At 37.1% G+C, this 27882-nt stretch overlaps 1 protein-coding gene across 2 annotated transcripts in view; it reads left to right on the top strand.

Moving 5' to 3' along the window:
- Window positions 1–26452, top strand: part of LOC117325370 (exportin-2-like) — a 30075-nt gene extending 3623 nt beyond the window's left edge. Inside the window, exons 4-27 of one of the 2 annotated variants that reach the window (XM_033881535.1) lie at window positions 618–716; window positions 1397–1542; window positions 1964–2054; window positions 2362–2469; window positions 2893–2985; window positions 3221–3388; window positions 4125–4254; window positions 4401–4466; window positions 5873–5982; window positions 6729–6821; window positions 8265–8349; window positions 10629–10690; window positions 11189–11328; window positions 11633–11736; window positions 12535–12632; window positions 12994–13144; window positions 14157–14353; window positions 14976–15073; window positions 17838–17923; window positions 18166–18247; window positions 18498–18641; window positions 22969–23066; window positions 24181–24311; window positions 24503–26452. In XM_033881535.1, coding sequence (XP_033737426.1) covers window positions 618–716; window positions 1397–1542; window positions 1964–2054; window positions 2362–2469; window positions 2893–2985; window positions 3221–3388; window positions 4125–4254; window positions 4401–4466; window positions 5873–5982; window positions 6729–6821; window positions 8265–8349; window positions 10629–10690; window positions 11189–11328; window positions 11633–11736; window positions 12535–12632; window positions 12994–13144; window positions 14157–14353; window positions 14976–15073; window positions 17838–17923; window positions 18166–18247; window positions 18498–18641; window positions 22969–23066; window positions 24181–24311; window positions 24503–24592 — 2670 coding nt within the window. In that variant the 3' untranslated portion in view covers window positions 24593–26452. Of the gene's footprint in view, window positions 1–617; window positions 717–1396; window positions 1543–1963; window positions 2055–2361; window positions 2470–2892; window positions 2986–3220; window positions 3389–4124; window positions 4255–4400; window positions 4467–5872; window positions 5983–6728; window positions 6822–8264; window positions 8350–10628; window positions 10691–11188; window positions 11329–11632; window positions 11737–12534; window positions 12633–12993; window positions 13145–14156; window positions 14354–14975; window positions 15074–17837; window positions 17924–18165; window positions 18248–18403; window positions 18642–22968; window positions 23067–24180; window positions 24312–24502 lie in introns of those variants that run through there. The other variant, XM_033881536.1, reaches the window with a different exon arrangement.
- The last annotated feature ends 1430 nt before the right edge of the window (window positions 26453–27882 follow it).

Genomic DNA, 27882 nt, shown 5'->3' with positions numbered 1-27882 from the left:
GATGTTAACTTATTTTATCAGGTGGCCAGCAGGTCCACCAGACATTATTTGCATGTGGTCCTTCTCAATTTTAAGTGGTCCTTCCAAGATATGAGAAATAACAATAAAATGTGTTATTTTTTGTTTCAGTAAAAAGTCCAGTTATAATGAATATGTTGAATTTCACAAAATCATTTTAAAACTTGGTATTAAATAGTGTTAAGTAAGTGTTAGTGTTAACTGATAAACTAATATAAAAAATAAATGTTTTTCAGCTTGATCTAGTTAAAAAAAAAGTTAGTTTTTGATTGAAAAGTGACTCACTCGGCATAATGACAAATCAATAAATAGCACATGGGAACTTACCAGCAATACGATATCAGATCAAGACTACACCATGTGGTCCTTCCAATATTTTGGTAGTCTAGGGCCACAGGACCACCGCTAGTGTGAAACCTTGATTAACTGATAGGACATACCTGTGTTTTAAAGATTTATTTTGTTTTTCACAGATGTTGCAAGAAATATAACTTATTTTTCTGTTTGTAAATTACCTGGTATTTTAAACCTATAACCATTGTTGATAGTGTGTACTAGGATTGGTATGTGTATTCATTTTAGAGTTTATAATTTTGCAGGATGATGGAACAGATAAGATTCACTCACAAGATAGAACAACTATTAAACAACAAATTGTTGGTCTCATGCTGAAAAGTCCTGAACAAATTCAAAAGCAGGTGAGAAGAAGATGCAGAGCAAGTACAATAAATATTATAGAGTATTAACAATATGGAGTATTAGACATACAATATGGAATGTTATATGTACGATATGGAGTGTTAGACATACAATATTGAGTGTTAGACATACAATATGGAATGTTAGACGTACAATATGGAGTATTAGACGTACAATATGGAGTGTTAGACATACAATATGGAGTGTTAGACACACAATATGGAGTGTTAGACATACAATATGGAGTGTTAGACATACAATATGGGGTGTAAGACATACAATATGGAGTGTTAGACACACAATATGGAGTGTTAGACATACAATATGGAGTGTTAGACATACAATATGGAGTGTTAGACATACAATATGGAGTGTTAGACACACAATATGGAGTGTTAGACATACAATATGGAGTTTCAGACATACAATATGGAGTTTCAGACATACAAGTTTGGTTGGCATTTGGGACTTCTGGGATACTATCTATTCAATAAGTACCAACCATGAGGTTATAGAGGGAAACCACATTCTGGCAAAGTTTGGCAAAGTTTTGCCAGTTGAGCTTTGATTGGTTGGTTGAAAGGTCATCTGAACATGAACCCTAACTGGCTACCAACAGATCTTCATTACAAAGTACATAATGATGATCAGGTTTTTATGACACAATTTTATTTTACAGTTAAGTGACGCTATCAGCATCATAGGCCGTGAGGACTTCCCAGCCAAATGGCCAGACCTTATCACAGAAATGGTGACTAAGTTTCAGACGGGTGACTTCCATGTCATTAATGGAATTCTGCGAACTGCACACTCTCTGTTTAAAAGGCACATATCGTTCCTTCATTAGATGTAAACCTGATACAATGATTTTAAGAATTTATAAATTGATGCTATTTATTTTCCTTGTAAGCCTATAGCTGACATTAGAAGACTGTTGTTTGACCAGGAGTTGATAGACAATGTCATTGCCAGTTTAATATTGAAGAGAAAAGTTCAAAATAATTTTATTGTTGTGAAGCATTCTTAATGTAAGATATTTAATTCACCTCTTTTTTTACCTGCTTTGAAAGCGGTGCACTAGTACTACTGTGAATTTTCAAACTTTGATTAACAGTCAAAAATGAGAGGTCAGATTTCATATTTATTTATGCTTTGTCTCTGGACATAACCGTAGTATATTGATACTATTTACCTTGAATGCTGTGCTTTTCTCTATTTGATGAAATAACAATTTATTCCCTAACAGATATCGTCACGAGTTCAAATCGCAACAACTGTGGACAGAAATCAAGTTTGTTTTGGAAAATTTTGCGCAGTCTTTTACCGAACTTTTCAATGTAAGTAAGACTGAAGTCCGAAGAACAAATGTCCAATAGTAAATAAGGTTTTGAAATGCATGAGTGAACATCAGACTTTAGCCCAAAAATATGTCTTTAGGATTACTTGATCCAAAACACTAGGGTAGGTATTATTTTGTATAATTATTATGCATCATGATCATTTGATCTGTGATTTTTTGGTGCTCTGATGTCATTTTGTGCATTAAAGAGTTTATTGTAGATCTTTTTAAATGTTTACTTCAATATATGCTTGTTGATAATCTTGTTGATAAACTCGTTATTATGACTATATTTCTCATTTCAGGCCACCATGGAATTGGCCAAGACACACTCCAGTGACCCTAATGCTCTCAAAGTTATCTTCAGCTCCATAGTGCTAATCTGTAAAATATTCTATAGTCTCAACTTTCAGGTAAGGAATGTTTGATAAAGCTATCCTCTCTCGTATCTGTTTCATTTGAAAATTTGAGGAAGTCTCTCGTAGCTTCATTATGTGTATTACGGCTATTCCTGACAATGGAACCTAGTTTACTATAAGTTTGATAGAGTATACTAGAATTGGCTGCCCTTTTGTCTGTCCATCTGTACACTGTCCATAGTAAAACTCATCTCGTGCCTCGCTCAACTAAGTTTAGGAAACCTAAGAACAGGTAACAGGTCCGTTTTCTGAGGACTATTAGTCAAATTCCCAAAATTACACTATGCATGAACATTTCTCTTTGTTCTGTTCAGATTGTTTGGCATGTCCAATTGTAAGTTGACCAAATTATTGTTACTGCTGAAGCTTGTTTTAACTTCTACAAGACTAGTGACAAGAATACTGTTGTAATCACAGGACTTACCAGAACACTTTGAGGATAACATGGCCATTTGGATGACCCATTTCCTGACACTGTTGAGTGCTGACAACAAAATCCTTCAAACTGAGGTAACACCGCCTATCTACATTGTGTTCCACTACCAATATTTAATACTGATTAGTATGAATTGATAATTCTAATTTTCTGTACTTATCTTGTGTTTTGATACTTGAACGTCTATGACAAAGTTCAGTACTTGTTGTAATTTATATCACTTAGTACAGAATGGTTTGTCTGTTGGTTTTCATGATAAGATGTAACTGATTTGAGTTCATTGTTGATGAGACTGTATCTATTGGACAGGATGAAGAGGAGGCAGGCCTCCTGGAGCAGGTGAAATCTCAGATCTGTGACAATGTGGCTCTCTATGCCCAGAAGTATGATGAAGAATTCTCACAACACCTGCCCCAGTTTGTCACAGCCATCTGGAATCTACTGGTCACAACTGGTCAACAAGTCAAGTATGACCTGGTAAGAATACAGAAAAAAATGTTTTGTCATGATCTAGGAGCAGAAGAAAGACTTTGACAATAACTTCAGCATCTTTCAATTTCTTAAAATTTAGTTGTACTTCTGTGCGTTAACCAAAGTTATATGTATTAATTGCATATAGTTAGATAATTGGGTAAAAATCTCCAACATATATAGAGATTAGGAATTTGGGATAATTGATAATTTTCAGCTTGTATCTGATAATCTGCACATTGCATATAATAATTTTCTGCTTGTGTGTAATAATTTTTCATTTGTGTGTAATCATTTTCAGTTTTTATATACCCATGAGATTCTCTATAATGTCAATGTTTAATACCACATTATCAATGTTACTATATTTATAACACACTGTACAGGGGCCGGAATAGCTCAGTGGGTTAGAGCGCTGGCCTTGTAATCTCAGATGACGATCCGAGGTGCATTGTTTGATACTCCCTACCCTTGATAGTTTGTGTTTCTGAAGAACAGCCGGTCTGTACTGCCGTAGCTGTGTCCTTGGGCAAGACACTTTAATAGCTGTGGATGACATGCAAATACCCTCCATTATGTTATTCAGTGAGGTAGTCACCAATTACTACAATGAGATCCTGCCTCAAAATGACCATTGCTGTTTTAAGGAGCATTAAACCCAGCAAACAAACAAACAAACAGTACACACAAAGAATTATGCTGTTTTCACACAAAGGTTTAATGCTGTTTTTTTTGTTAATAGTTAGTAAGCAATGCTATCCAGTTTCTGGCCTCTGTTGCTGAGCGACCATCATACAAAAGTTTATTTGAGGATCCCGCGACTCTGTCAAGCATCTGTGAGAAAGTGATTGTTCCCAACATGCAATTTAGAGGTATGTTGTTTAGCTTCTCATGCAAAGTACAATTCCTGTGAGTGTTGGCACTCTTGTTCTTACACAAATTGATACAGATTTCTGAACTTCATGTTTTAGGCCCTGATGATAAATTGTTTGTGATATATTGTATGCTAATTATACAGATGCTGATGAAGAATTGTTTGAAGATAATCCAGATGAATATATAAGGAGAGACATAGAAGGTTCTGGTGAGTAATACAAGTGATGGCACAAACTTTATTTACAGACAGGCAGATTAGACTGGTCCTGTAACATTGTGTTAAGCTGTTTTATGAATGTATTACTCACATAACACTGAACTTTGCAGTACCAGGGTATGTAAGGAAAATGGAGGTTATCCTGCTGATAGTCTTTAGCCAGGTTAATAATCCCCTTCCAGTGAAACACAGAAGTTTGTATGTGCTTTAGAGGCTTCATTTCTTTGGGATTTTGATTAAACTTCATCCATTATAAAGGACCATGATATCTCGGACAAGTTTAAGTGTCAAGGTTGTTGGGTCAAGGTCAAGTTCACCGTTACTTTTTTAATTTAGAAAATCCTTTTCAGCTGTCTAGTAGGTTCCTTTGAGGGAATTTCATCCATTTTCAAACTCTTATTTAGGATCATAAGGATCATACTATCTCAATGGCTGTCAGGGTTTTTGGGTCAAGGTTACCATTACAATATCTAGAGAATCATTGTCAGCATTCTAGAGGCTTTAGTACCCAATTTTTTTTATGAGTCAGGATAAAGAATTAAATATATTTAAATACACATCTAGATACCAAAAAAGTTATATTGTCTTTCATTTTTAATGATCAGTAAATTAGTATCTTAAAATATAAGTCAGTGTAAATTCAAGCAGATTGAGAAATGCTTATTAGAACAATGACCCAAAGCAGTTACATATAATTCATATTTGATATTACTGGAAATTTTACTTTTTTTTCAATTATTTGTTAATCAACTCCCTTTAATTTAACTTGATGTAAAAATCCAGATTTTTTATAGCTGCTTCCGGCTCTTCTTTAACTACTAGTAAATTACCAAGTCAAAGATAGTGGTCTGTACAAATGTTGTTTTGTTACTGGTTAGTACGATGTTTCCACATTCATATCATTTTCATGTGAGTAAATCATGGCTGATCCGAACCAGACTTGACTACGCACTAGCCGCCTACTAATATGTCGGACTAATAACCTTCACACCTGCTGTGTATACATAAACAAACCACAGCCCTAGTGTTCTGATTGATAAAGACCAGACATAATTGACAATAGTAGGCACTGCATGGATGCCATCCAATCTAGTACATTAGTAATTGAAGTGAGATGGAGGGAGAATTTTTTAATTACGTGACATTTTGTCTATGTCACATGAGAGAGGTCTTCGTGGGAGAAAGTTTTGAATATCGTGAGTCTCCCACTGAGGATGTGAGAGGTGGCAATCCTTGTTAAGATGAACAAACTGTTTTGCAAAAAAGCAAAACAAGCCATCAGTGAAAACACGATCCAAATCTTGTTAATGGACCAACAAACCTTTTCTGATTATTGCTATGACATCATAATTACACCAGTCTATTACACTATATCAGTTCTGTTTGTTGTTATAAAGATGTGGACACGAGACGACGGTCAGCATGTGACTTAGTACAAGCACTCAGTAAATCCTTTGAGGGAGTTGTAATACAGAATTTCTCCCAGTACATACAGGCTCTTCTCACGGTGAGTAATTTACCATTCTCCTATTACAATTTTACCATTAATTTTACCTAGACGAGTTACAAGTTCTTCTCATTGCATACAGGCACCTGTCATAGAGAGAGTTTTACCAGTACATACAAGCTCTTCTCACAGTGAGTCTGTTAACATTTTACATGTTCAACTAACCTTGGTAAGCTAATGTACTGTCAGATGGATTTCTTTTCAATATCCTAGGAATGTTACAGATATTTCACTGATCAAGTGTTCTTTTTTTGTGGGTGGGTCGCTAGTATTAGAAATACAAAATTGCCATCCTGACCACTATTTCAGAAAACTATTTCAAACTTAGATAAAGTTCTAATGAGCTGGAACATTAATTATCAACTTCTGGTCATTTTCTGTGTCAGAAAAACTGCTATACCTTTTGACTAAAATGTCCAGTTCTAGGAAAATTTTTATCCTCTGTGTATCGGTGTCTAATTGTGTAGTGTACTGTAATGTCAAATTTAATAATAATAATAAAAAAACCATGAAAAAATATATATCGTTATAAGCAATACCATATGTCATTGGAAATAATACAATTGCGGTTAGAGTTATCAGTATGAGATGGCATTTTGATGGTACATGCATTTGTTGTGCCTGACTTTCCCCCCTGACTTACCCCATTGGCCAAAAAGGGCCAAATTGACTAATATGAAATAATATACAAAATATTCCAGAACTCTAGTCAGTGTTAAGGCTCATGCGCCTATTGTTATTTGCAGGAGTATTCTAAAAATCCTACAGGAAACTGGAAATCTAAAGACGTGGCATTATACCTGGTAACATCTTTGGCAGCCAAGGCAAAAACAGAGAAGGTAGGACTAATCATATTTATATGAGTTATCGTCACGAAATGTAGAAATGAAGTAAAAACAAGTTATGATATGTTCAGGTATGTTATGGTCATAAAAAAATTATTTTGGAAACTTATTTTCATTTTGTATACTTTAAATAGTAGCAAATATTAGCAAAACTTTGTAGTTGTAGTGCTTTTTAAGTCGCCTCTAGAAGAGAGGAAGAGCTTATATATGTTGTCACTCTGGCTTTGGTGTCGACGTCAGTGTTGATTTCTAAATGTTGAGTTTTTGGTGCAAGTGTTGAAAGACATCAGTGAACTCCTTTATAAGTGTACTAAAGGTTTCTTATATTTGTTTTAAGAGTTGCTGTGGAGATAACCTATTACTTCCCAGAGTCAGAATGAAAAAGTTTTAGGAAAAAAAGTCTGTTTTTTAAACATTTTGGACTTACAATTTTACTTCAAATCAAATATTAAGTTGTTGGTGCAAGTTAATGTCAAATCAAATGTTAAGTTTTTGGTATTGATAGACACCAGTAAACTTCAATATAATTATATGTACTAGTTTTCTTAATTTTGGTTTGAGGGTTGCTCTGCGAGTAAACTACCCAGGTGTTATTTTCTGTTGTCAATCATGTTTCATAATAAAGACAATGTCAATGCTTATAATAATGCAAAACCTGATATATACTTTGTACATTTTAACTTTATATATTGAAATATTATTTATGTTAAGATATTGATATATTGAAATATAGATAATATTTCAGTGTGTGAACTTGCCCCTCATAGTTCTAGTGTGAGGTATAGACACCGTATAGTGATATCCAGTATGAGGTGAGATTTGTACCGGTGATGGTACCCTTGTTAGTAGATGTATTAGAGATGTTCTCCAGTATGAGGCGAGATTTGTACCGGTGATGGTACCCTTGTTAGTAGATGTACTAGATACGTTCTCCAGTATGAGGCGAGATTTGTACCGGTGATGGTACCCTTGTTAGTAGATGTACTAGAGACGTTCTCCAGTATGAGGCGATATTTGTACCAATGATGGTACCCTTGTTAGTAGATGTACTAGAGACGTTCTCCAGTATGAGGCGAGATTTGTACCGATGATGGTACCCTTATTAGTAGATGTACTAGTGATGTTCTCCAGTATGAGGCGAGATTTGTACTGATGATGGTACCCTTGTTAGTAGATGTACTAGAGTCGTTCTCCAGTATGAGGCGAGATTTGTACCGATGATGGTACCCTTGTTAGTAGATGTACTAGTGACGTTCTCCAGTATGAGGCGAGATTTGTACCGATGATGGTACCCTTGTTAGTAGATGTACTAGTGATGTTCTCCAGTATGAGGCGAGATTTGTACCGATGATGGTACCCTTGTTAGTAGATGTACTAGAGACGTTCTCCAATCCTGGTACATGTTATAAGGTGTTTTAATGTAGATTCTCTTTGTAGCACGGTATCACCCAGACGAGCAGTTTGGTAAACATCACCGACTTTTTCCAGTCTCACATAGCACCAGATCTACAAGCCGGTGATGGTAAGACCTACATCACAGAAACTTAACCTAAATTGTTTTCATAATTTCCTGTTCCATAAGCATTCATCTTCCAGTGTTAAGATGCTGCTGAGTGTCTGGTTTTGGACCAGATCTTTCTGTCCAGTGTTCATTGACTGGAGTGTCTGGGGGAGTGTCAGTTTTGGACCAAAAAATTCTCTCTATCCAGTGATGGGGAGTATCTTGAAAGTGTCTAGGGAGTGACATGGAAGTGACTTGGGAGTGTCTGGGAGGTGTCTAGGGAGTGTCATGGAAGTGTCATGGGAATGTCATGGGAGTGTTGTGGGAGGTGTCTAGGGAGTGTCATGGGAGGTGTCTAGGGAGTGTCATGGGAGTGTTGTGGGAGGTGTCTAGGGAGTGTCATGGGAGGTGTCTAGGGAGTGTCATGGGAGGTGTCTAGGGAGTTTCATGGGAGGTGTCATGGGAGTTTCATGGGAGTGTCATGGGAGGTGTCTAGGGAGTGTCATGGGAGGTGTCTAGGGAGTGTCATAGAAGGTGTCTAGGGAGTGTTGTGGGAGGTGTCTAGGGAGTGTTGTGGGAGATGTCTAGGGAGTGTCATGGGAGGTGTCATGCGAGTGTTGTCGGAGGTGTCTAGGGAGTGTTGTGGGAGGTGTCTAGGGAGTGTCATGGGAGGTGTCTAGGGAGTGTCATAGGAGGTGTCTAGGGAGTGTTGTGGGAGGTGTCTAGGGAGTGTCATGGGAGGTGTCTAGGGAGTGTCATAGGAGGTGTCTAGGGAGTGTTGTGGGAGATGTCTAGGGAGTGTCATGGGAGGTGTCATGCGAGTGTTGTCGGAGGTGTCTAGGGAGTGTTGTGGGAGGTGTCTAGGGAGTGTCATGGGAGGTGTCTAGGGAGTGTCATAGGAGGTGTCTAGGGAGTGTCATGGGAGGTGTCTAGGGAGTGTCATAGGAGGTGTCTAGGGAGTGTTGTGGGAGGTGTCTAGGGAGTGTCATAGGAGGTGTCTAGGGAGTGTTGTGGGAGGTGTCTAGGGAGTGTTGTCGGAGGTGTCTAGGGAGTGTTGTGGGAGGTGTCTAGGGAGTGTCATGGGAGGTGTCTAGGGAGTGTCATAGGAGGTGTCTAGGGAGTGTCATAGGAGGTGTCTAGGGAGTGTTGTGGGAGGTGTCTAGGGAGTGTCATAGGAGGTGTCTAGGGAGTGTCATGGGAGGTGTCTAGGGAGTGTCATAGGAGGTGTCTAGGGAGTGTCATAGGAGGTGTCTAGGGAGTGTCATGGGAGGTGTCTAGGGAGTGTCATAGGAGGTGTCTAGGGAGTGTTGTGGGAGGTGTCTAGGGAGTGTCATGGGAGGTGTCTAGGGAGTGTCATAGGAGGTGTCTAGGGAGTGTCATAGGAGGTGTCTAGGGAGTGTCATGGGAGGTGTCTAGGGAGTGTCATAGGAGGTGTCTAGGGAGTGTCATGGGAGGTGTCTAGGGAGTGTCATAGGAGGTGTCTAGGGAGTGTTGTGGGAGGTGTCTAGGGAGTGTCATAGGAGGTGTCTAGGGAGTGTCATAGGAGGTGTCTAGGGAGTGTCATAGGAGGTGTCTAGGGAGTGTCATGGGAGGTGTCTAGGGAGTGTCATAGGAGGTGTCTAGGGAGTGTTGTGGGAGGTGTCTAGGGAGTGTCATGGGAGGTGTCTAGGGAGTGTCATAGGAGGTGTCTAGGGAGTGTCATGGGAGGTGTCTAGGGAGTGTCTGGGAATTGTCTTAGGAGTGACATGGGAGTGTCTGGGAAGTGTCTAGGGAGTGACATGAGAGTGTCTGGGGGGCCGCGGTGGCCGAGTGGTTAAGGTGTCCCGACACTTTATCACTAGCCCTCCACCTCTGGGTTGCGAGTTCGAAACCTATGTGGGGCAGTTGCCAGGTACTGACCGTAGGCCGGTGGTTTTTCTCCGGGTACTCCGGCTTTCCTCCACCTCCAAAACCTGGCACGTCCTTAAATGACCCTGGCTGTTAATAGGACGTTAAACAAAAACAAACCAAACAAACCAAAAGTGTCTGGGGATTGACATGAGAGTGTCTAGGGAGTGACTTAAGAGTGTCTGGAGAGTGGTTAGGTAGTGTCTATGAGTGAATTGGGAGTGTCCAGGGAGTGACTTGAGAGTGGTATGGTGGAAAGTCTGATTTGGACTGATGAAATGTTGCTACTAAATGATGATAGTGTAAAGTTTCATGTAATGTTAAATTTGAGTGTACCTTAGAATATCTTATCATGTTTTGCTCATGATGCAGGATTACATATTAATATCTGATGATGTTTTGGTACTTTTCAGTTAATGTCAGTCCCATTCTCAAGGCAGATGCAATAAAGTACCTAATGGTGTTCAGAAATCAGGTGAGTAGTGGTTTGATTGAGGGCTATTCTAGAATATATGTCTTATGGGCAAATTAAACAAATTCTATACGAAGTGGGTAGAAAGATAATATGTCTTATTATATGTTATGGCTTCAAATAAATCACTTGTTTTGGTAGTTTCTGTTTGAAAAATCTGTCTGCTTCCTGTTAGGGTTGATCGGAATAGAAAATTTATGTTAACAAAATTACAGTATGGTAGATTTCAACCTACAAACTACTTATCAGAATATAAAATTAACAAACTAACACTACAGTATGTTCTACTTCTAAACTTATCATCAGAATAAAAAAGAACTTTAAACAAACCTTAAAGTATTACAAGATGAGAATGCAAGTCATTAATGCATATGATTATGAAATTTAGATTTGTGTGAGACCATAGATGATTTCTGTAAACAGGCTAATAAATGGGATAGAACTGATGTGAATACATTGTTTAGTAGGAATTTGAAGGATGATGACACATTTTGTTTACAGTTATCCCGTGAATCATTAACGGCAAGTCTGCCCCACCTGGTACGCTTCCTCAAGGCCACCAGTCTGGTGGTGCACACCTACGCTGCTCACACTATAGAGAGGATTTTTATGGTGCGGAGTCAGGACACTGGAAAACCTGCGTAAGTGTTCACTTTTCTGTGTATTTGATATCTACCCAAAAATTTCCTTCCTTCTCTGTTTGTGATGAAAATTACCTTATATATAATTGTGATTTCTGGAGGGTTTAGCTATTTAAATATTTAGTAAGGAAAACCAAAATTATATTTGTCACCAGTGGGCTTATAAACCTGAAGTAATACAAAGTTTCATTGCATAAGATGATTGAAGAATAAAGTAGCCTATTCCCGAAAAGAAAAATGTCATCACTTCAAATCTTTGCTTGCCATTAATTATTTGTAAAAAATTCTTTTTTTTTTTGAACAGTGTTACTTATGCAGATATCCAGGGCTTTGCTGGTGATATGGTTAATAATTTGTTAGAGGCGTTGAATCACCCTGGGTCAACAGAAAATGAATACATAATGAAAGGTAAGGGCCCTAATAGGTCAGCAGAACTATCAGAAGTCCTTTTAGGGCTGTAATAGCTGAGCAGAACTATCAGAAGTCCTTTCAGGGCTGCAATAGCTCAGCAGTACTATTAGAAGTCCTTTCAGGGCCCTGATTGCCCAGTTGAAACTATCAGGTGCTTTCAAGGCACAATAGCCCAATCAAACTATTGAAAGTCCTTTCAGGACCCTGATTGCCCAGTTGAAACTATCAGAAGTTCTTTCAAAGCTCCAATATCCCAGTTGTAACGATTAGAAGTCCTTTCAAGGCCCCGATAGCCCAGTCGTAGCGATTAGAAGTCCTTTCAAGGCTCCGATAGCCCAGTCGTAGCGATTAGAAGTCCTTTTAAGGCTCCGATAGCCCAGTCATAACTATCAGAAGTCCTTTCAAGGCCCAGATAGCCCAGTCATAACTATCAGAAGTCTTTTCAAGGCCCCGATAGCCCAGTCATAACTATCAGAAGTCCTTTCAAGCTATATAGCTCAGTCAGCATGATCCCAACTCATTGAGTTGTGTTTCTCAGGAAGCTAAGATCACATATGCCTTCATGGGATGTAAGTAATGGGTTTTGATTAAATAATAGTTCAGTCCTAATTTTAGGATAAAATCATGTGTAGACCTTGCCAATACATCAAAATATTCATGGAGTTCTCTTAACTATATGTTGTGTTTTTGAATTGTAATGAAAAGTAAATATTATAACGCATTTGATACCAAATATTTAATTTTTCTTAACATTATTCAATTGAAATAGTTAAGATTTGTGACCTATTGTTACAGCTATCATGAGGACAATGTCTATGATGCAGGAAAATGTACTGCCATTTATGGCACAGCTGATGAAAGTTCTCACAGAAAAACTCATACAAGTTAGCAAGGTCAGTCAACCGAGGAAACATGTTGTCAGGGAGAAATTTTATGTGCAGGAATGCTATGAATGTCAAACATTGACCTTTGTTTTATTAGTCATCAGTGCTGACTTATACATGTATATAATAGTATGGGTATACATACAAACTGTATATTGACTCAATTTTGTTGATGTTATGGTTCATTAAATAATGCCTCAAATTCTTCATGTGTGTAATATTAAATCATATCCTAATCTAGCTCTTGTCTAATAGACAACTGAAATAGACAGTTAAAATGTTGATGTGTCAAGCATAGTATTTCAGTTATATGTTTATGAAGACTTCTATACACAATAAAATACTAATCATTGATTTTAAACATTCACAGAATCCCAGCAAGCCTCACTTCAACCATTACTTGTTTGAGTCGCTGTGTATAAGTATCAGGTCCGTGTGTAAACATAGTGCGGAAGCTATCTACCAGTTTGAGCAGGCTTTGTTTACTCCCTTCACAGATATCCTACAACAGGATGTTCAAGGTACGTAACTCTGTCATTCACGATCACTCCCTACAACAGGATGTACAAGGTACGTAACATTATCATTCACGATCACTCCCTACAACAGGATGTACAAGGTACGTAACATTATCATTCACGATCACTCCCTACAACAGGATGTACAAGGTACGTAACATTATCATTCACGATCACTCCCTACAACAGGATGTACAAGATATGTAACTCTATCATTCCCTACAACTGGATGTTCAAAGTATGTATGTAACTATCATTCACTCCCTCAAGGACAAAGGTCAAATAAGTAGAAGTTTTGCAATAACTTTTTAAACCTAAGATTTTAAAAAATAAGACTTGGAGCATATTTGCATCATGTAAAAGTTGATGTTAGTGCATTAATTGCAGTTGTTTTACTTTAACCTTGACTTCAAGGTCAAACAGGCGCAAGTTATTCAGCAATTTTCTGTCCAGGAAAACTTTCTACATAAGTTGATGAAACATGAAGCTTAGTTGCGTCAACTTAAGATAATGTGCAGTGTACTGCTGAAGCATGTTTTCTAATAATTTGAAATTAAACTGTTAAAGATATTCTAATGAAAGTTGATGTATACCTTTATCACTCCACTGGTAAATTGCAATGTGACCTTGACCTACAAGTCAAAGGTCAGTGGAGTGCAAAAAAATCAATGCTTAGTATGGGAGAAGGGATGACAAAAGCTTTTGTTCAACACATCTGCACACATGAACAATCTTATTTTACCAACTGTTTTATGTTAGTAGTGGTCATGTCTCATGCAAGGTGCCAAGGTCAAGGTCACGTTCACCTATTTGTAGTAATTTATCAAATAATGTCATATGTTTGCAAGGAAATGAAGGCATACTTGTCTTACTCATAGTAAAATATTTTTGTGGTGGTATATTATTCAAACTTCTTGCTTTTAAAAGAATAATTACTTAGATTTAAGTGCATGGGAATTATGTGTCACAATGCAGTGTTAGATAGTAGAAGGCCTCTATGCTCTTCTGTTTACAGAATTTGTACCATATGTATTCCAAATGTTGTCGCTGTTAATGGACTACCATCAGGAGATTCCCAGCTCTTACATGGCTCTGTTCCCGTTTCTTCTGGTGCCAGCCTTGTGGGAAAGACCAGGCAACATCCCTCCTCTAGTCCGGCTGTTACAGGGATACATAGAGAAAGGCAACAAACAGATAGAGGCAGAGAAACTGGTAACTAACGTACAACATGTTAAATGATAGTTATATAGTGTTAGTCTGGCTGTTACAGGGATACATAGAGAAAGGCAACAAACAGATAGAGGCAGAGAAACTGGTAACTAACGTACAACATGTTAAATAATAGTTATATAGTGTTAGTCCGGCTGTTACAGGGATACATAGAGAAAGGCAACAAACAGATAGAGGCAGAGAAACTGGTAACTAACGTACAACATGTTAAATGATAGTTATATAGTGTTAGTCCGGCTGTTACAGGCTTACATAGAGAAAGGCAACAAACAGATAGAGGCAGAGAAACTGGTAACTAACGTACAACATGTTAAATGATAGTTATATAGTGTTAGTCCGGCTGTTACAGGGATACATAGAGAAAGGTATCAAACAGAACAGTACCACATGTTAAATGATAATTATGTAGTCTTTCTACATCTTCAGTGTAGGAGTTTAAAACTGCCTTTTGTTTGTATATATGTTGTATATGTTTAGGGTACTCTATCTAGAATTCAATCGATAAAACATAAAGGAATTTGCTCTGTAAGAGTATCTAGTATTCAAACAGTCTACAGAAATGTGTTTTTGTCATCTACTGAAGCTGTCTTAACATTTTTTACAGAATGGCTTACTAGGAATTTTCCAGAAACTTATTGCCTCTAAAGCAAATGATCATGAAGGATTTTACCTACTCAATAGTATTATAGAACACATGCCACAGTAAGTATTTAACAGTTAAACGCTTGTTAGATTGTATTTATTGTACAATTTTACTTATGTTTAAATCTGTCTTTCTTGAATGAAAACATTCTTTTATTTTCACCCATTTCATTGTCTGTTTATTTGAAAAAATAGCATCTTTAAATCAAATTCCTTTCTGTGATTAATTCACAACCAATCTGATACACAATGCAAACCCTTGCCATGTCGATGATCAACATAATGGGAAAATGATGTCATAGTAATGCAATTGTTCTCAATAGTAATGCAATTGTTCTCAATAGTAATGCAATTGTTCTCAATAGTAACGCAGTTGGGTATAATGAAAATCCTTGCTGCATTTGATTCATTTATAGCGCATATCGAAGTATTTCCTTGACATTTATCAAAATGGCATAACAAGCACATCATGTGATTTTGACTATCTATCTGCTCTTAGATTCATCTCAGAATAATTGTAACGCAGGACGAGCCTCAGTCAAGCATTCAGGAAATAGACACAGGAAAAACCAGAACAAAGAGAAAATACATATATACAAATTTATTTACACACACTAACTTAATATATACCTAGTTGTATTCACACTCACGATCACTCTCACTACCTTTCATACGATAATGTTCTACAGATAACTAAAGTCTCTTCACAACTGGGGAGCACCACGTCTCAGTGTTGTCCAATGCCGAACATACAGCGTGTACAGTATCTCTGTACCTGTCGCTAAATAGGTAGGGTTCCAAGAACCTGAGAATTTACTCCAATTCTCTTCAAGGTAACCTTGCTTCTGAGCAAAGTGTATGTACCCAGATACCTGTCTGTGCCTGGTACGTCATACAAAGTTCCTCCAATCCGAGGCTATCTTTCACCAATGATAACTGGCGTACTCTTCATGCCCGCCTGTAGACTGCTGTCTTTACACAGCTGACCTTGACCCTGAAGACTAGATAATCTGTTTGGTCGGTCCTGGTGCTGCCTTTACAAAGATGAGGTGTCATGTCTTTTCTTGCCGGCTTACAGAAGCAGTTCTCGTTGCCTGCCCATCATGTGAAGCTATAAACGTACAATAATATTGAATTAATACTCATTCTTCCATACACAACATCAATGTCTTAAGATTTCCTAACTACTACATAGACAATTTATTCCTAAATAGTTACTGATATTTACAACAATTCATCCTATATTATGTTGCTAACATATTATAATCTAAGATGCATGTCCAAAATCTGCATAAATAACTGTTTAACCACAATTTACATTATAACACAATTATACGCCGTACGCTATCTACGGGCTTCCGTAGATTTTACACCTGCCTGCATCCACGCTATCCCATACACACATAATTACAACTCAGAGCTTCCATACAAATTCTACCCGAACAAAACTACGGTTAGTAAATGAAATTGACATAATTGTAACAATGAACGTACATATACATAGTCTGATAATAAGTATACTATAAATATTCCTAGTTATACTTTATAATTTCAACGTTACATGCATATAAACACCTGTCTTCAATAACAACAAATAGTTATGCATGACTGGACCGCATCAATAGATAGATGGCTTGACCGGTAACAGGGACACAATAAATATGGCATTAAAATAACCATTCCAAAACAAATTATAGATGATAGAGAGAATACTTACCCCAGTCTGCTGTCTAGGCTTCCTACATGCATAAATTCCTGTTGGAAAAAGGGTATAAAACTACCCGACAAGTGGACAATACCAATTCCATGTTCGTTCTCACCTGAACGCTCTGTCTTTCACACTCTTGCTTACTCACATACACACCACGTGACATAATGACACACATAAGACTATAAATAAAACGTAAACATATATGCGTGCGTGACAATAATATTGAGCTGAGACACTGGCACAAATGTAAATGTATACACTTCAAGTGGCGATCTAGTACGAAATCAAGATGTAGTGCTTGTAGGAGGTAAAACGAGATAAATGTTTAGGTTATGTGGCATAAAATGATAGTGAGCTTATGTGATGGTGACAATTTGTCAACTTTGTACTTCTTGAAAGCTACCAGAAAATGGGAACTGGTATTTGGTCATGGGGTTCCAGGGATAGAGTAAAATAAATTTAACTGATATGAATGCCCTTGACCTATTCTCAAGGTCACATAGGTCAATTTTTTTAAAAACTGTAAGGATATTTTGCTCAAGTTCCAGAGGACCCAGAGGGGGGCTATTTCACCAGCTGGTACCTACTACTATAACTTAAGTTTTCTCCTATAAATTACCGGTACCTTGACATTAACCTTGACATCATTGTAAGGTAGTAGGTGCCTCGGATGGAGGGCTACTGATTCTGTTTTAAATAAATTACCTTCAAATTCACAGAGGGTAGGTTTGCTACAAGGCATACTACTTTTCTGGAAAACCAGAGTATTGAGTGGTATTATTTGTATCATTACCTCCAGTACGTTACCAGATTCCTTACTATCAATGTGTGGGATTAAGGCCCTTTGGACCTTTTGTGATGAGTAAAAAAGGTAAAATAATCAGGGAAACAACAAATAAGCGAGATCATAGGAGTGGGCATAAAAATGTATAAAGATGGGATAACAAACTCTTGGTACAGCAGATGAGATGGAATTAGGGAGAGCATTTATAATTTGCATGAAGAGATGTCACAGAAATAGAGAATACCTGATAAAAACATTAAATATATTTTCTTCCTACTGTTTGTTTTCTATTTTGATACTTTGTTTAAATTTTATTGTTTTCTTTACAGTGAGATCATCACACAATACACAAAACAGATATTTGTATTGATATTTCAAAGACTTTCCAGTTCAAAAACAACAAAATACATCAAAAGTAAGTAAACTGTTATAAAGAAATCATACTGATTTCAATGTTGTCAGAGATGTTCCCAACACCTTATTTTAGACGTCTGGGTGGATGATTACTTTATCTTCAAATATTAATGTGACATAAGATTATTTTAGACATTTGTGAAGCAATGGGCACCTTATCTTCAAATATTAATGTTTCATAGGATTATTTTAGACATTTGTGGACCAATGGTTACTTTATCTTCAAATATTAATGTGTTTTAGGTTTACTGGTTTTCTTTGGTTTGTTTGCGGTAAAGTATGGAGCAGGGAATCTTGTGGATACAATAGACAGTATTCAACCCAAGTAAGTCCCTCCTGATTATAGCTATGTAACAGTCAATCTTTTTTGGTAAATTAATCTGTTTATAAAGATGATTGCTGGACCATTCACCTGTTTCTGTAAAGTGTTTGACAAATTATTGGTTTCTGTAGCGTGCTTGTCATTGATCTATATCTGTAGAATGTTTGGAATGGTAGTAAATGGCTGTTATTGATCTATATCTGTAGAATGTTTGGAATGGTAGTAAATGGTTGTTATTGATCTATATCTGTAGAATGTTTGGAATGGTAGTGGAACGGCTATACCTACAGGATCTACAGAAGGTATCAGGACATACAGAGAGGAAAATCTGTGCTGTAGGAGTGGCCAACATGCTGACAGAATCACCTGCAATGATACAGACCTATGAGTCACTATGGTTAGTAAATATAGCCATCAGAATCCTCCTTCCCTAGTCTGTGGTTCATGCATCCATCCTTACACAATTTCTGCTATCGTGATTTTTTGAGAAGTGCTATTAGGTCCTTTCTCAAATTTCATATAAAGGTTCCCTTGGTCTAGTTGTACCACTTCATTTTTAAACATTTAATGCTTATCATTTCTTAGAAAGTGCTGCAGGGATCTTTCTGAAGTTTTATGTGTAGATTTCAATTTTGACATTGACTCTCCAAATAAAATAGGTTCAAATGAATTGACTATTGTTTGACTTTCCAAATGAAATAGGTTCAAATGAATTGGCAATCAAGAGTCATCTTAGATTTTGATGGTTTAAATTTGTTACTATCTACGAAGGTATGAGTCAGAGTGTTAAGGTAAGAGGAAAATGATTCAAACAAAATTACCAACTGGTAGCCATCTTGGATTTTGATTACTGAAGATTGTTATCATTATTGCTCAGAGAGAACTGCATTGATATTTGTTAAATTTCATGTGTATCAGCTCATGTTGATGATTAGCTCCGCATGTCAGATTTTGAGACTAACAGAATAAACAAAATGGTTGAAAGGGTACTATCTTGAATTTTCACAAAAAAGTTCAAACTCGCATAAAATAAGGGTCAATAAATGTCATAAAAGTAAGGTACGAAGACTCCTCTGGGATGTATAGCAATATATACCAAATATATAATCTTCACTGGTGTGAGGGTCTATAACACAGTTGTAGATTTACTGGTGTGAGAGTCTATAACACAGTTGTAGATTTACTGGTGTGAGAGTCTATAACACAGTTGTAGATTTACTGGTGTGAGGGTCTATAACACAGTTGTAGATTTACTGGTGTGAGAGTCTATAACACAGTTGTAGATTTACTGGTGTGAGAGTCTATAACACTGTTGTAGATTTACTGGTGTGAGAGTCTATAACACAGTTGTAGATTTACTGGTGTGAAAGTCTATAACAGTTGTAGATTTACTGGTGTGAGGGTCTATAACACAGTTGTAGATTTACTGGTGTGAGAGTCTATAATACAGTTGTAGATTTACTGGTGTGAGAGTCTATAATACAGTTGTAGATTTACTGGTGTGAGAGTCTATAACACAGTTGTAGATTTACTGGTGTGAGAGTCTATAACACAGTTGTAGATTTACTGGTGTGAGAGTCTATAATACAGTTGTAGATTTACTGGTGTGAGAGTCTATAACACAGTTGTAGATTTACTGGTGTGAGGGTCTATAACACAGTTGTAGATTTACTGGTGTGAGAGTCTATAACATGATTGTAGATTTACTGGTGTGAGAGTCTATAACACAGTTGTAGATTTACTGGTGTGAGGGTCTATAACACAGTTGTAGATTTACTGGTGTGAGAGTCTATAACATGATTGTAGATTTACTGGTGTGAGAGTCTATAACACAGTTGTAGATTTACTGGTGTGAGGGTCTATAACACAGTTGTAGATTTACTGGTGTGAGAGTCTATAACACAGTTGTAGATTTACTGGTGTGAGAGTCTATAACACAGTTGTAGATTTACTGGTGTGAGAGTCTATAACACAGTTGTAGATTTACTGGTGTGAGAGTCTATAACATGATTGTAGATTTACTGGTGTGAGGGTCTATAACACAGTTGTAGATTTACTGGTGTGAGAGTCTATAACACAGTTGTAGATTTACTGGTGTGAGAGTCTATAACACAGTTGTAGATTTACTGGTGTGAGGGTCTATAACACAGTTGTAGATTTACTGGTGTGAGAGTCTATAACATGATTGTAGATTTACTGGTGTGAGAGTCTATAACACAGTTGTAGATTTACTGGTGTGAGAGTCTATAATACAGTTGTAGATTTACTGGTGTGAGGGTCTATAACACAGTTGTAGATTTACTGGTGTGAGTCTATAACACAGTTGTAGATTTACTGGTGTGAGGGTCTATAACACAGTTGTAGATTTACTGGTGTGAGAGTCTATAACACAGTTGTAGATTTACTGGTGTGAGGGTCTATAACACAGTTGTAGATTTACTGGTGTGAGAGTCTATAACACTGTTGTAGATTTACTGGTGTGAGAGTCTATAACACAGTTGTAGATTTACTGGTGTGAGAGTCTATAACAGTTGTAGATTTACTGGTGTGAGGGTCTATAACACAGTTGTAGATTTACTGGTGTGAGAGTCTATAACAGTTGTAGATTTACTGGTGTGAGGGTCTATAACACAGTTGTAGATTTACTGGTGTGAGAGTCTATAACACGGTTGTAGATTTACTGGTGTGAGAGTCTATAATACAGTTGTAGATTTACTGGTGTGAGAGTCTATAACACAGTTGTAGATTTACTGGTGTGAGAGTCTATAACACAGTTGTAGATTTACTGGTGTGAGGGTCTATAACACGGTTGTAGATTTACTGGTGTGAGAGTCTATAACACAGTTGTAGATTTACTGGTGTGAGAGTCTATAACAGTTGTAGATTTACTGGTGTGAGGGTCTATAACACAGTTGTAGATTTACTGGTGTGAGAGTCTATAACAGTTGTAGATTTACTGGTGTGAGAGTCTATAATACAGTTGTAGATTTACTGGTGTGAGGGTCTATAACACAGTTGTAGATTTACTGGTGTGAGAGTCTATAATACAGTTGTAGATTTACTGGTATGAGGGTCTATAATACAGTTGTAGATTTACTGGTGTGAGAGTCTATAACACTGTTGTAGATTTACTGGTGTGAGAGTCTATAACACAGTTGTAGATTTACTGGTGTGAGAGTCTATAACAGTTGTAGATTTACTGGTGTGAGGGTCTATAACACAGTTGTAGATTTACTGGTGTGAGAGTCTATAACAGTTGTAGATTTACTGGTGTGAGGGTCTATAACACAGTTGTAGATTTACTGGTGTGAGAGTCTATAACACAGTTGTAGATTTACTAGTGTGAGAGTCTATAACAGTTGTAGATTTACTGGTGTGAGGGTCTATAACACAGTTGTAGATTTACTGGTGTGAGAGTCTATAACAGTTGTAGATTTACTGGTGTGAGGGTCTATAACACAGTTGTAGATTTACTGGTGTGAGAGTCTATAACAGTTGTAGATTTACTGGTGTGAGGGTCTATAACACAGTTGTAGATTTACTGGTGTGAGAGTCTATAACATGGTTGTAGATTTACTGGTGTGAGAGTCTATAATACAGTTGTAGATTTACTGGTGTGAGGGTCTATAATACGGTTGTAGATTTACTGGTGTGAGAGTCTATAACACAGTTGTAGATTTACTGGTGTGAGAGTCTATAACACAGTTGTAGATTTACTGGTGTGAGGGTCTATAACACAGTTGTAGATTTACTGGTGTGAGAGTCTATAACACAGTTGTAGATTTACTGGTGTGAGAGTCTATAACACAGTTGTAGATTTACTGGTGTGAGGGTCTATAACACAGTTGTAGATTTACTGGTGTGAGAGTCTATAACACAGTTGTAGATTTACTGGTGTGAGAGTCTATAATACAGTTGTAGATTTACTGGTGTGAGAGTCTATAACACAGTTGTAGATTTACTGGTGTGAGAGTCTATAACACATTTGTAGATTTACTGGTGTGAGAGTCTATAACACAGTTGTAGATTTACTGGTGTGAGAGTCTATAACACAGTTGTAGATTTACTGGTGTGAGGGTCTATAATACAGTTGTAGATTTACTGGTGTGAGAGTCTATAATACAGTTGTAGATTTACAGGTGTGAGAGTCTATATCAAACTCAATTCTAGCTGTAGTCACTCAAAGTAAGAATAACATTGTCAAGGATATATAATTATCATCTACACAGGTTGACCTTATACATGTCAACCATATACTGTCGTTATTATGCCAAGTGATTAAATGTTTAATTTTATTTTGTACGGATAGTATGGTATATATATAAGGAACCACTAGCTTGTTATTGTACTGTGAGTGAAATTTTTCATTTCACTATATTATGTATTTTGTGGTGACGTAGATTTAGAAAAGGTATTTCTCGTTTCTCTCACATCTATGTTTACTGGTTTGAGATGCTGAAGCCTAACATTTATCCACACACTCCCTTGTATCATTATTTTTCAAGCCCAGATATTTCAATGTTGTTTTGAATAGCATTCAGACAAAACCTGAAGAGTTATTAGGCAAAATGATAATTATCATTTCCTAAGCTAAAATTGATTCTAAATCCTGTTTCACTATAATCAATGTTAGGGTACTTTTATCAAAAAATCGTTTATATTATATGACTGTACCCTTTTATCAAAAAATTGTTTGTATTATATGACTGTATTTCATGTTGCAGGGGTCGTCTACTGCAGGCCTTGATCAGCCTGTTTGAGTTACCAGAAGACGAGTCGGTCCCTGACGATGAGCATTTCATTGAGATTGAAGACACACCTGGTCAGTCATATATTCACATATTTTGTTTATGAAAATTTTTAGTTAGTAGTTTCAACTTTAATTTTGTTTGTTCATTTACTTAAATTATAATGCATCGTGTGTAAAATTGATCCGTTATTTTCCTTGTCCACTTGGTGGGTTCTGATTTGAGGTCAAATTCCTGATTTAAGCAACCTATGATTCCCATTTCCTTCCCTATTTTTACACTATTGCTACAAAAAGCCTCCATAAATGGCCAGGACACTCAAGTGATCCTGTTATAAAGACCAGAGATGGCGCTCTGTGTCAGTATGTATAAATGTGGCACTCTGTCAGTCAGTATGTATAAATGTGGCACTCTGTGTCAGTCAGTATGTATAAATGTGGCACTCTGTTTCAGTATGTATAAATGTGGCACTCTGTGTCAGTATGTATAAATGTGACGCTATGTGTCAGTATGTATAAATGTGGCACTCTGTCGGTATGTATAAATGTGGCGCTGTGTGTCAGTATGTATAAATGTGGCACTCTGTGTCAGTATGTATAAATGTGGTGCTGTGTGTCAGTATGTATAGATGTGGTGCTGTGTGTCAGTATGTATAAATATGGCGCTCTGTGTCAGTATGTATAAATGTGGTGCTGTGTGTCAGTATGTATAAATGTGGCGCTCTGTGTCGGTATGTATAAATGTGGCGCTCTGTGTCGGTATGTATAAATGTGGCGCTCTGTGTTGGTATGTATAAATGTGGCACTCTGTCAGTATGTATAAATGTGGCACTCTGTGTCGGTATGTATAAATGTGGCGCTGTGTGTCAGTATGTATAAATGTGGCACTCTGTGTCAGTCAGTATGTATAAATGTAGCACTCTGTGTCAGTATGTATAAATGTGGCACTCTGTGTCAGTATGTATAAATGTGGCACTCTGTATCAGTATGTATAAATGTAGCACTCTGTGTCAGTATGTATAAATGTGGCGCTCTGTGTCAGTATGTATAAATGTGGCGCTCTGTGTCAGTATGTATAAATATGGCGCTCTGTGTCGGTATGTATAAATGTGGCGCTGTGTGTCAGTATGTATAAATGTGGCACTCTGTGTCAGTATGTATAAATGTGTTTACCTCGATCTGTCGCCAGGTTACCAGACAGCGTACTCACAGCTGGCCTTTGCTGGTAAGAAGGAGAGAGATCCACTGGGTGCCGTTCCGGATGCTAAATTACACCTTGCTAAACAACTCGGCAAACTATGTGCTGCTCATCCCGGCAAGGTATATTCATTTATATTTGATCCTGATGTTATTAAATGTAGTGCCTTTTTCTAAATGCATGTTACAATTTAATGTTTAGTTAAGTAGAAAGGGAAAAAAAACTTGTTTAATACCAGTTTGATCAGCTCAGTCTTTGAGGAGAGAGCCCAGGCTTTCTTACAACACTATAAATTATTGTTTTTCTTGTTTAGGTACCTGTTCTGATCAGCTCGGCCCTAGAGCAGCAAGCCCAGGCTTTCTTACAACAGTACCTAACAGCTGCCAGAGTCCAACTTGGATGACAGTTATGACATTAGGTGTTACCTCCAACATTAATCTCCTGCCGGGACTCCATTCCATCGTCTTTATCCACTACATCTTCATGGTTACACTTGTATAAGTAGTAGAATAGAACTTACGATGTGTAAAATGACAGATTACATTTGATATGGAGATATACAGGGAATACAGTATCCGATTTGTCAGATCAATTTATCTACATCTCACTACAGGACATATCCACGTCCCAATATGGGTTCCAACATAAGACTGTTGATATACATCAATATCTAACACTGTTGAAAAGCCAATCAGATTTGCTTTAAGGAAAGTGTTTATTTAATTATGCTTTGATGCGACATGTATGCATTTAAAAGTATTTCTTCCAATGATGTGTTTTAAGAACAAGGTCTTGATAGTTAGATATGTTACCAGGTATATTTTAGTCATGCTCACCACTTACCAAAAGCATTTCTGATTGACTGTTAAATGTGTAAGTAAACAAAATAGTATCTACCAAATCTAATATTTTTATGATCCCTGTTACCCTATTTGGGCGACATATCCTAGTGTTTGAAAATGAAGTAGATAGTTGTCCATAAACATTCTACCATAAGCCTAGCTTTATATGAAACAATGCTGACATTTACAATTATTTGTCTGACCAGGACAGTAAGACATCTGCATAGCTGGATTTGTTCTTCTGGGCCTCGCCGTCAGTCACTCTCCGAGTAATCGGCCATGCATGTACTAAGTGCTAGAAATGTTCCTTTTCAAGTTTGATAAGGCTATTCAGTAAAATATCCACCGAATGGTAGGAATCCAGGGTTGTCTTACAGGGATACCCACAGAAGTGATATATACACTGTAATTCAAACAGTACTATATAAAAAGCTACATTTTCTCCAGTACCTGCCTCGCATTGAATTTCTTCTTTTTTGGCTTCCTCTCATAGGAGATATATTTTACTGGAATAGACTGAAGCTATGGCTAGAAAAGAACTTGATAATACATTGCCATGTCTATCATCAACATTCTCTATATCAGCGTGGGACAGCTTTTTCTCTACCTTAAAGGTGGTCACTGCCGAAGCAAATTACAGTATTCTGATTAAATAGAACAAAATGCAAATCAATTGTCTATATCTCTATTTAAATATCATGTAACTATCGACAAAATGCGCAATTACATCAATGTAGATGGAAAAGAAACCGAGAAGCCTGCATCCTACTTGATACCATACTTGGTGTTGTTTTGTTGTTGTTATCTCAATAAGGACTTAATGAATAACTAAATTAAACATTTCATCCTTGATTGAGCTGTTATCGAAATGAAAGTGACCCTTGCAGTATTTGTACTGGAATATTTCCTGCGATTCTTGTACAATTTTCACTAAAACCTAGTTGCAAAGTAGCCTATATTTTGATATTATCATGTCACTCACTCCGATGACGAATATATAGCTATTTAAGCTGGGAACTGTCCAATAAGGTCCAAAAAAGAAGGAATGGACATCTGGAGGTAAAAATAAATTATGCATAAAATATTTTCCTGATCTTTAATTACATAGGTGATGACCACCTTTAGAGAAAACATTTAATCCCATTCTATCCAGAGTATCTTGTGTTGTGGTCCCTTGTAGAATTTTGATGTAAAGAAGCTTGATATTAAATCATAGATTTTTTTCAATTCAAACAAAAGATCCACCTAGATTAATTATCTTGTGGGTAAAACACTTAATTTTACATGTAGAAAATTAAGCAACAAGCATTTAAGGGATATTTTTTATTTTCGCGATAAAAAGTGCTTTTTGATGAATATGTATTTCACTTTTGTGTACAAAGTTGCATGATGGATGGAAATAAACATTTTTGTTTTCAAAATGTTTTCTTTTTTTCTTGCTGGTCTCATCTTAAGATTCTGTTGATGCCCTGAATAGATTAACTATACCTGGTTAGGTCTGGGTATTAAGCTCACTTGTCTAAAGTGCCAAGGTATTTAGCTCACCTGTCTAAAGGACCAAGGTATTTAGCTCACCTGTCCAAAGGACCAAGGTATTTAGCTCACCTGTCTAAAGGACCAAGGTATTTAGCTCACCTGTCCAAAGGACCAAGGTATTAAGCTCACTTGTCTAAAGGACCAAGGTATTTAGCTCACCTGTCCAAAGGACCAAGGTATTTAGCTCACCTGTCCAAAGGACCAAGGTATTTAGCTCACCTGTCCAAAGGACCAAGGTATTTAGCTCACCTGTCTAAAGGACCAAGGTATTTAGCTCACCTGTCTAAAGGACCAAGGTATTTAGCTCACCTGTCTAAAGGACCAAGGTATTTAGCTCACCTGTCCAAAGGACTAAGGTATTTAGCTCACCTGTCCAAAGGACTAAGGTATTTAGCTCACCTGTCTAAAGGACCAAGGTATTTAGCTCGCCTGTCTAAAGAACCAAGGTATTTAGCTCACCTGTCTAAAGGACAAAGTGAAACAATCAGGATAGGCATTTGTCCTTTTCTTTTGAGCCTTTTTTGTGTAAGGGTCACACTATTTAGTAATAAGTTATCTGTGACAAAGTGGCTTTCCATTTCCAGTATATAGATTGATGTTTTGAAAAAAGAAGAAATTACAATGTTCGACCCATATTCATGGTCACATGGAACAAAACAGCTATTTTTCCTGTTGCTTCATAGTTTTTGCACAAGAGGCCCAATGGGCTGTATCACTTCTAGCATGTTATTGACCAAATATCGCCTTAAGCACCTTTGCTATTAACATGTTTTACCTCTGTGTCCTTGGACAAAGGCATTCATTTGAACTGAATATCAACACCATAAGCCTCTTAAAGAGCCTGAAAGATTTTAACATGGTAAACCCCTGTGACCTTGATTAAAAGTTGAGGTTAATCAATTTAACTGATTATGTAGCCCTTCGTCCTAGCATATAACTGGCCAGTTTTACAAATTGATGACCCCCCTTGACCATGAATATAAGTTAAATTGATTAATCCCAGAATGTTACTGACCAAATATTACGCAAGGCTATCTAGAAGAAGTTGTTTAAAGTTTTAATCATATTAAGACCATTATGATCTTTTGGTTTGTTTTTGTTTAACGACCTATTACATATAATAGCCAGGGTCACTTAAGGACATGCCAGGTTTGGAGGTGGAGGAAAGCCGGAGTACCCGGAAAAAAACCGCCGGCCTACAGTAAGTAGCTAGCAACTGCCCCACGTAGGTTTTGAACTCGCAACCCAGAGGTGGAGGGCTAGTGATAAAGTATTGGGACACCTTAACCACTCGGTCACTGCGGCCCCCCAATGT

This window comes from Pecten maximus, chromosome 4 (assembly GCF_902652985.1).
Source record: "Pecten maximus chromosome 4, xPecMax1.1, whole genome shotgun sequence".
Taxonomy (NCBI): domain Eukaryota; kingdom Metazoa; phylum Mollusca; class Bivalvia; order Pectinida; family Pectinidae; genus Pecten; species Pecten maximus.
The sequence above is the reverse complement of the archived record's forward strand: the minus strand, read 5'-3'. Positions and strand labels throughout refer to the sequence as shown.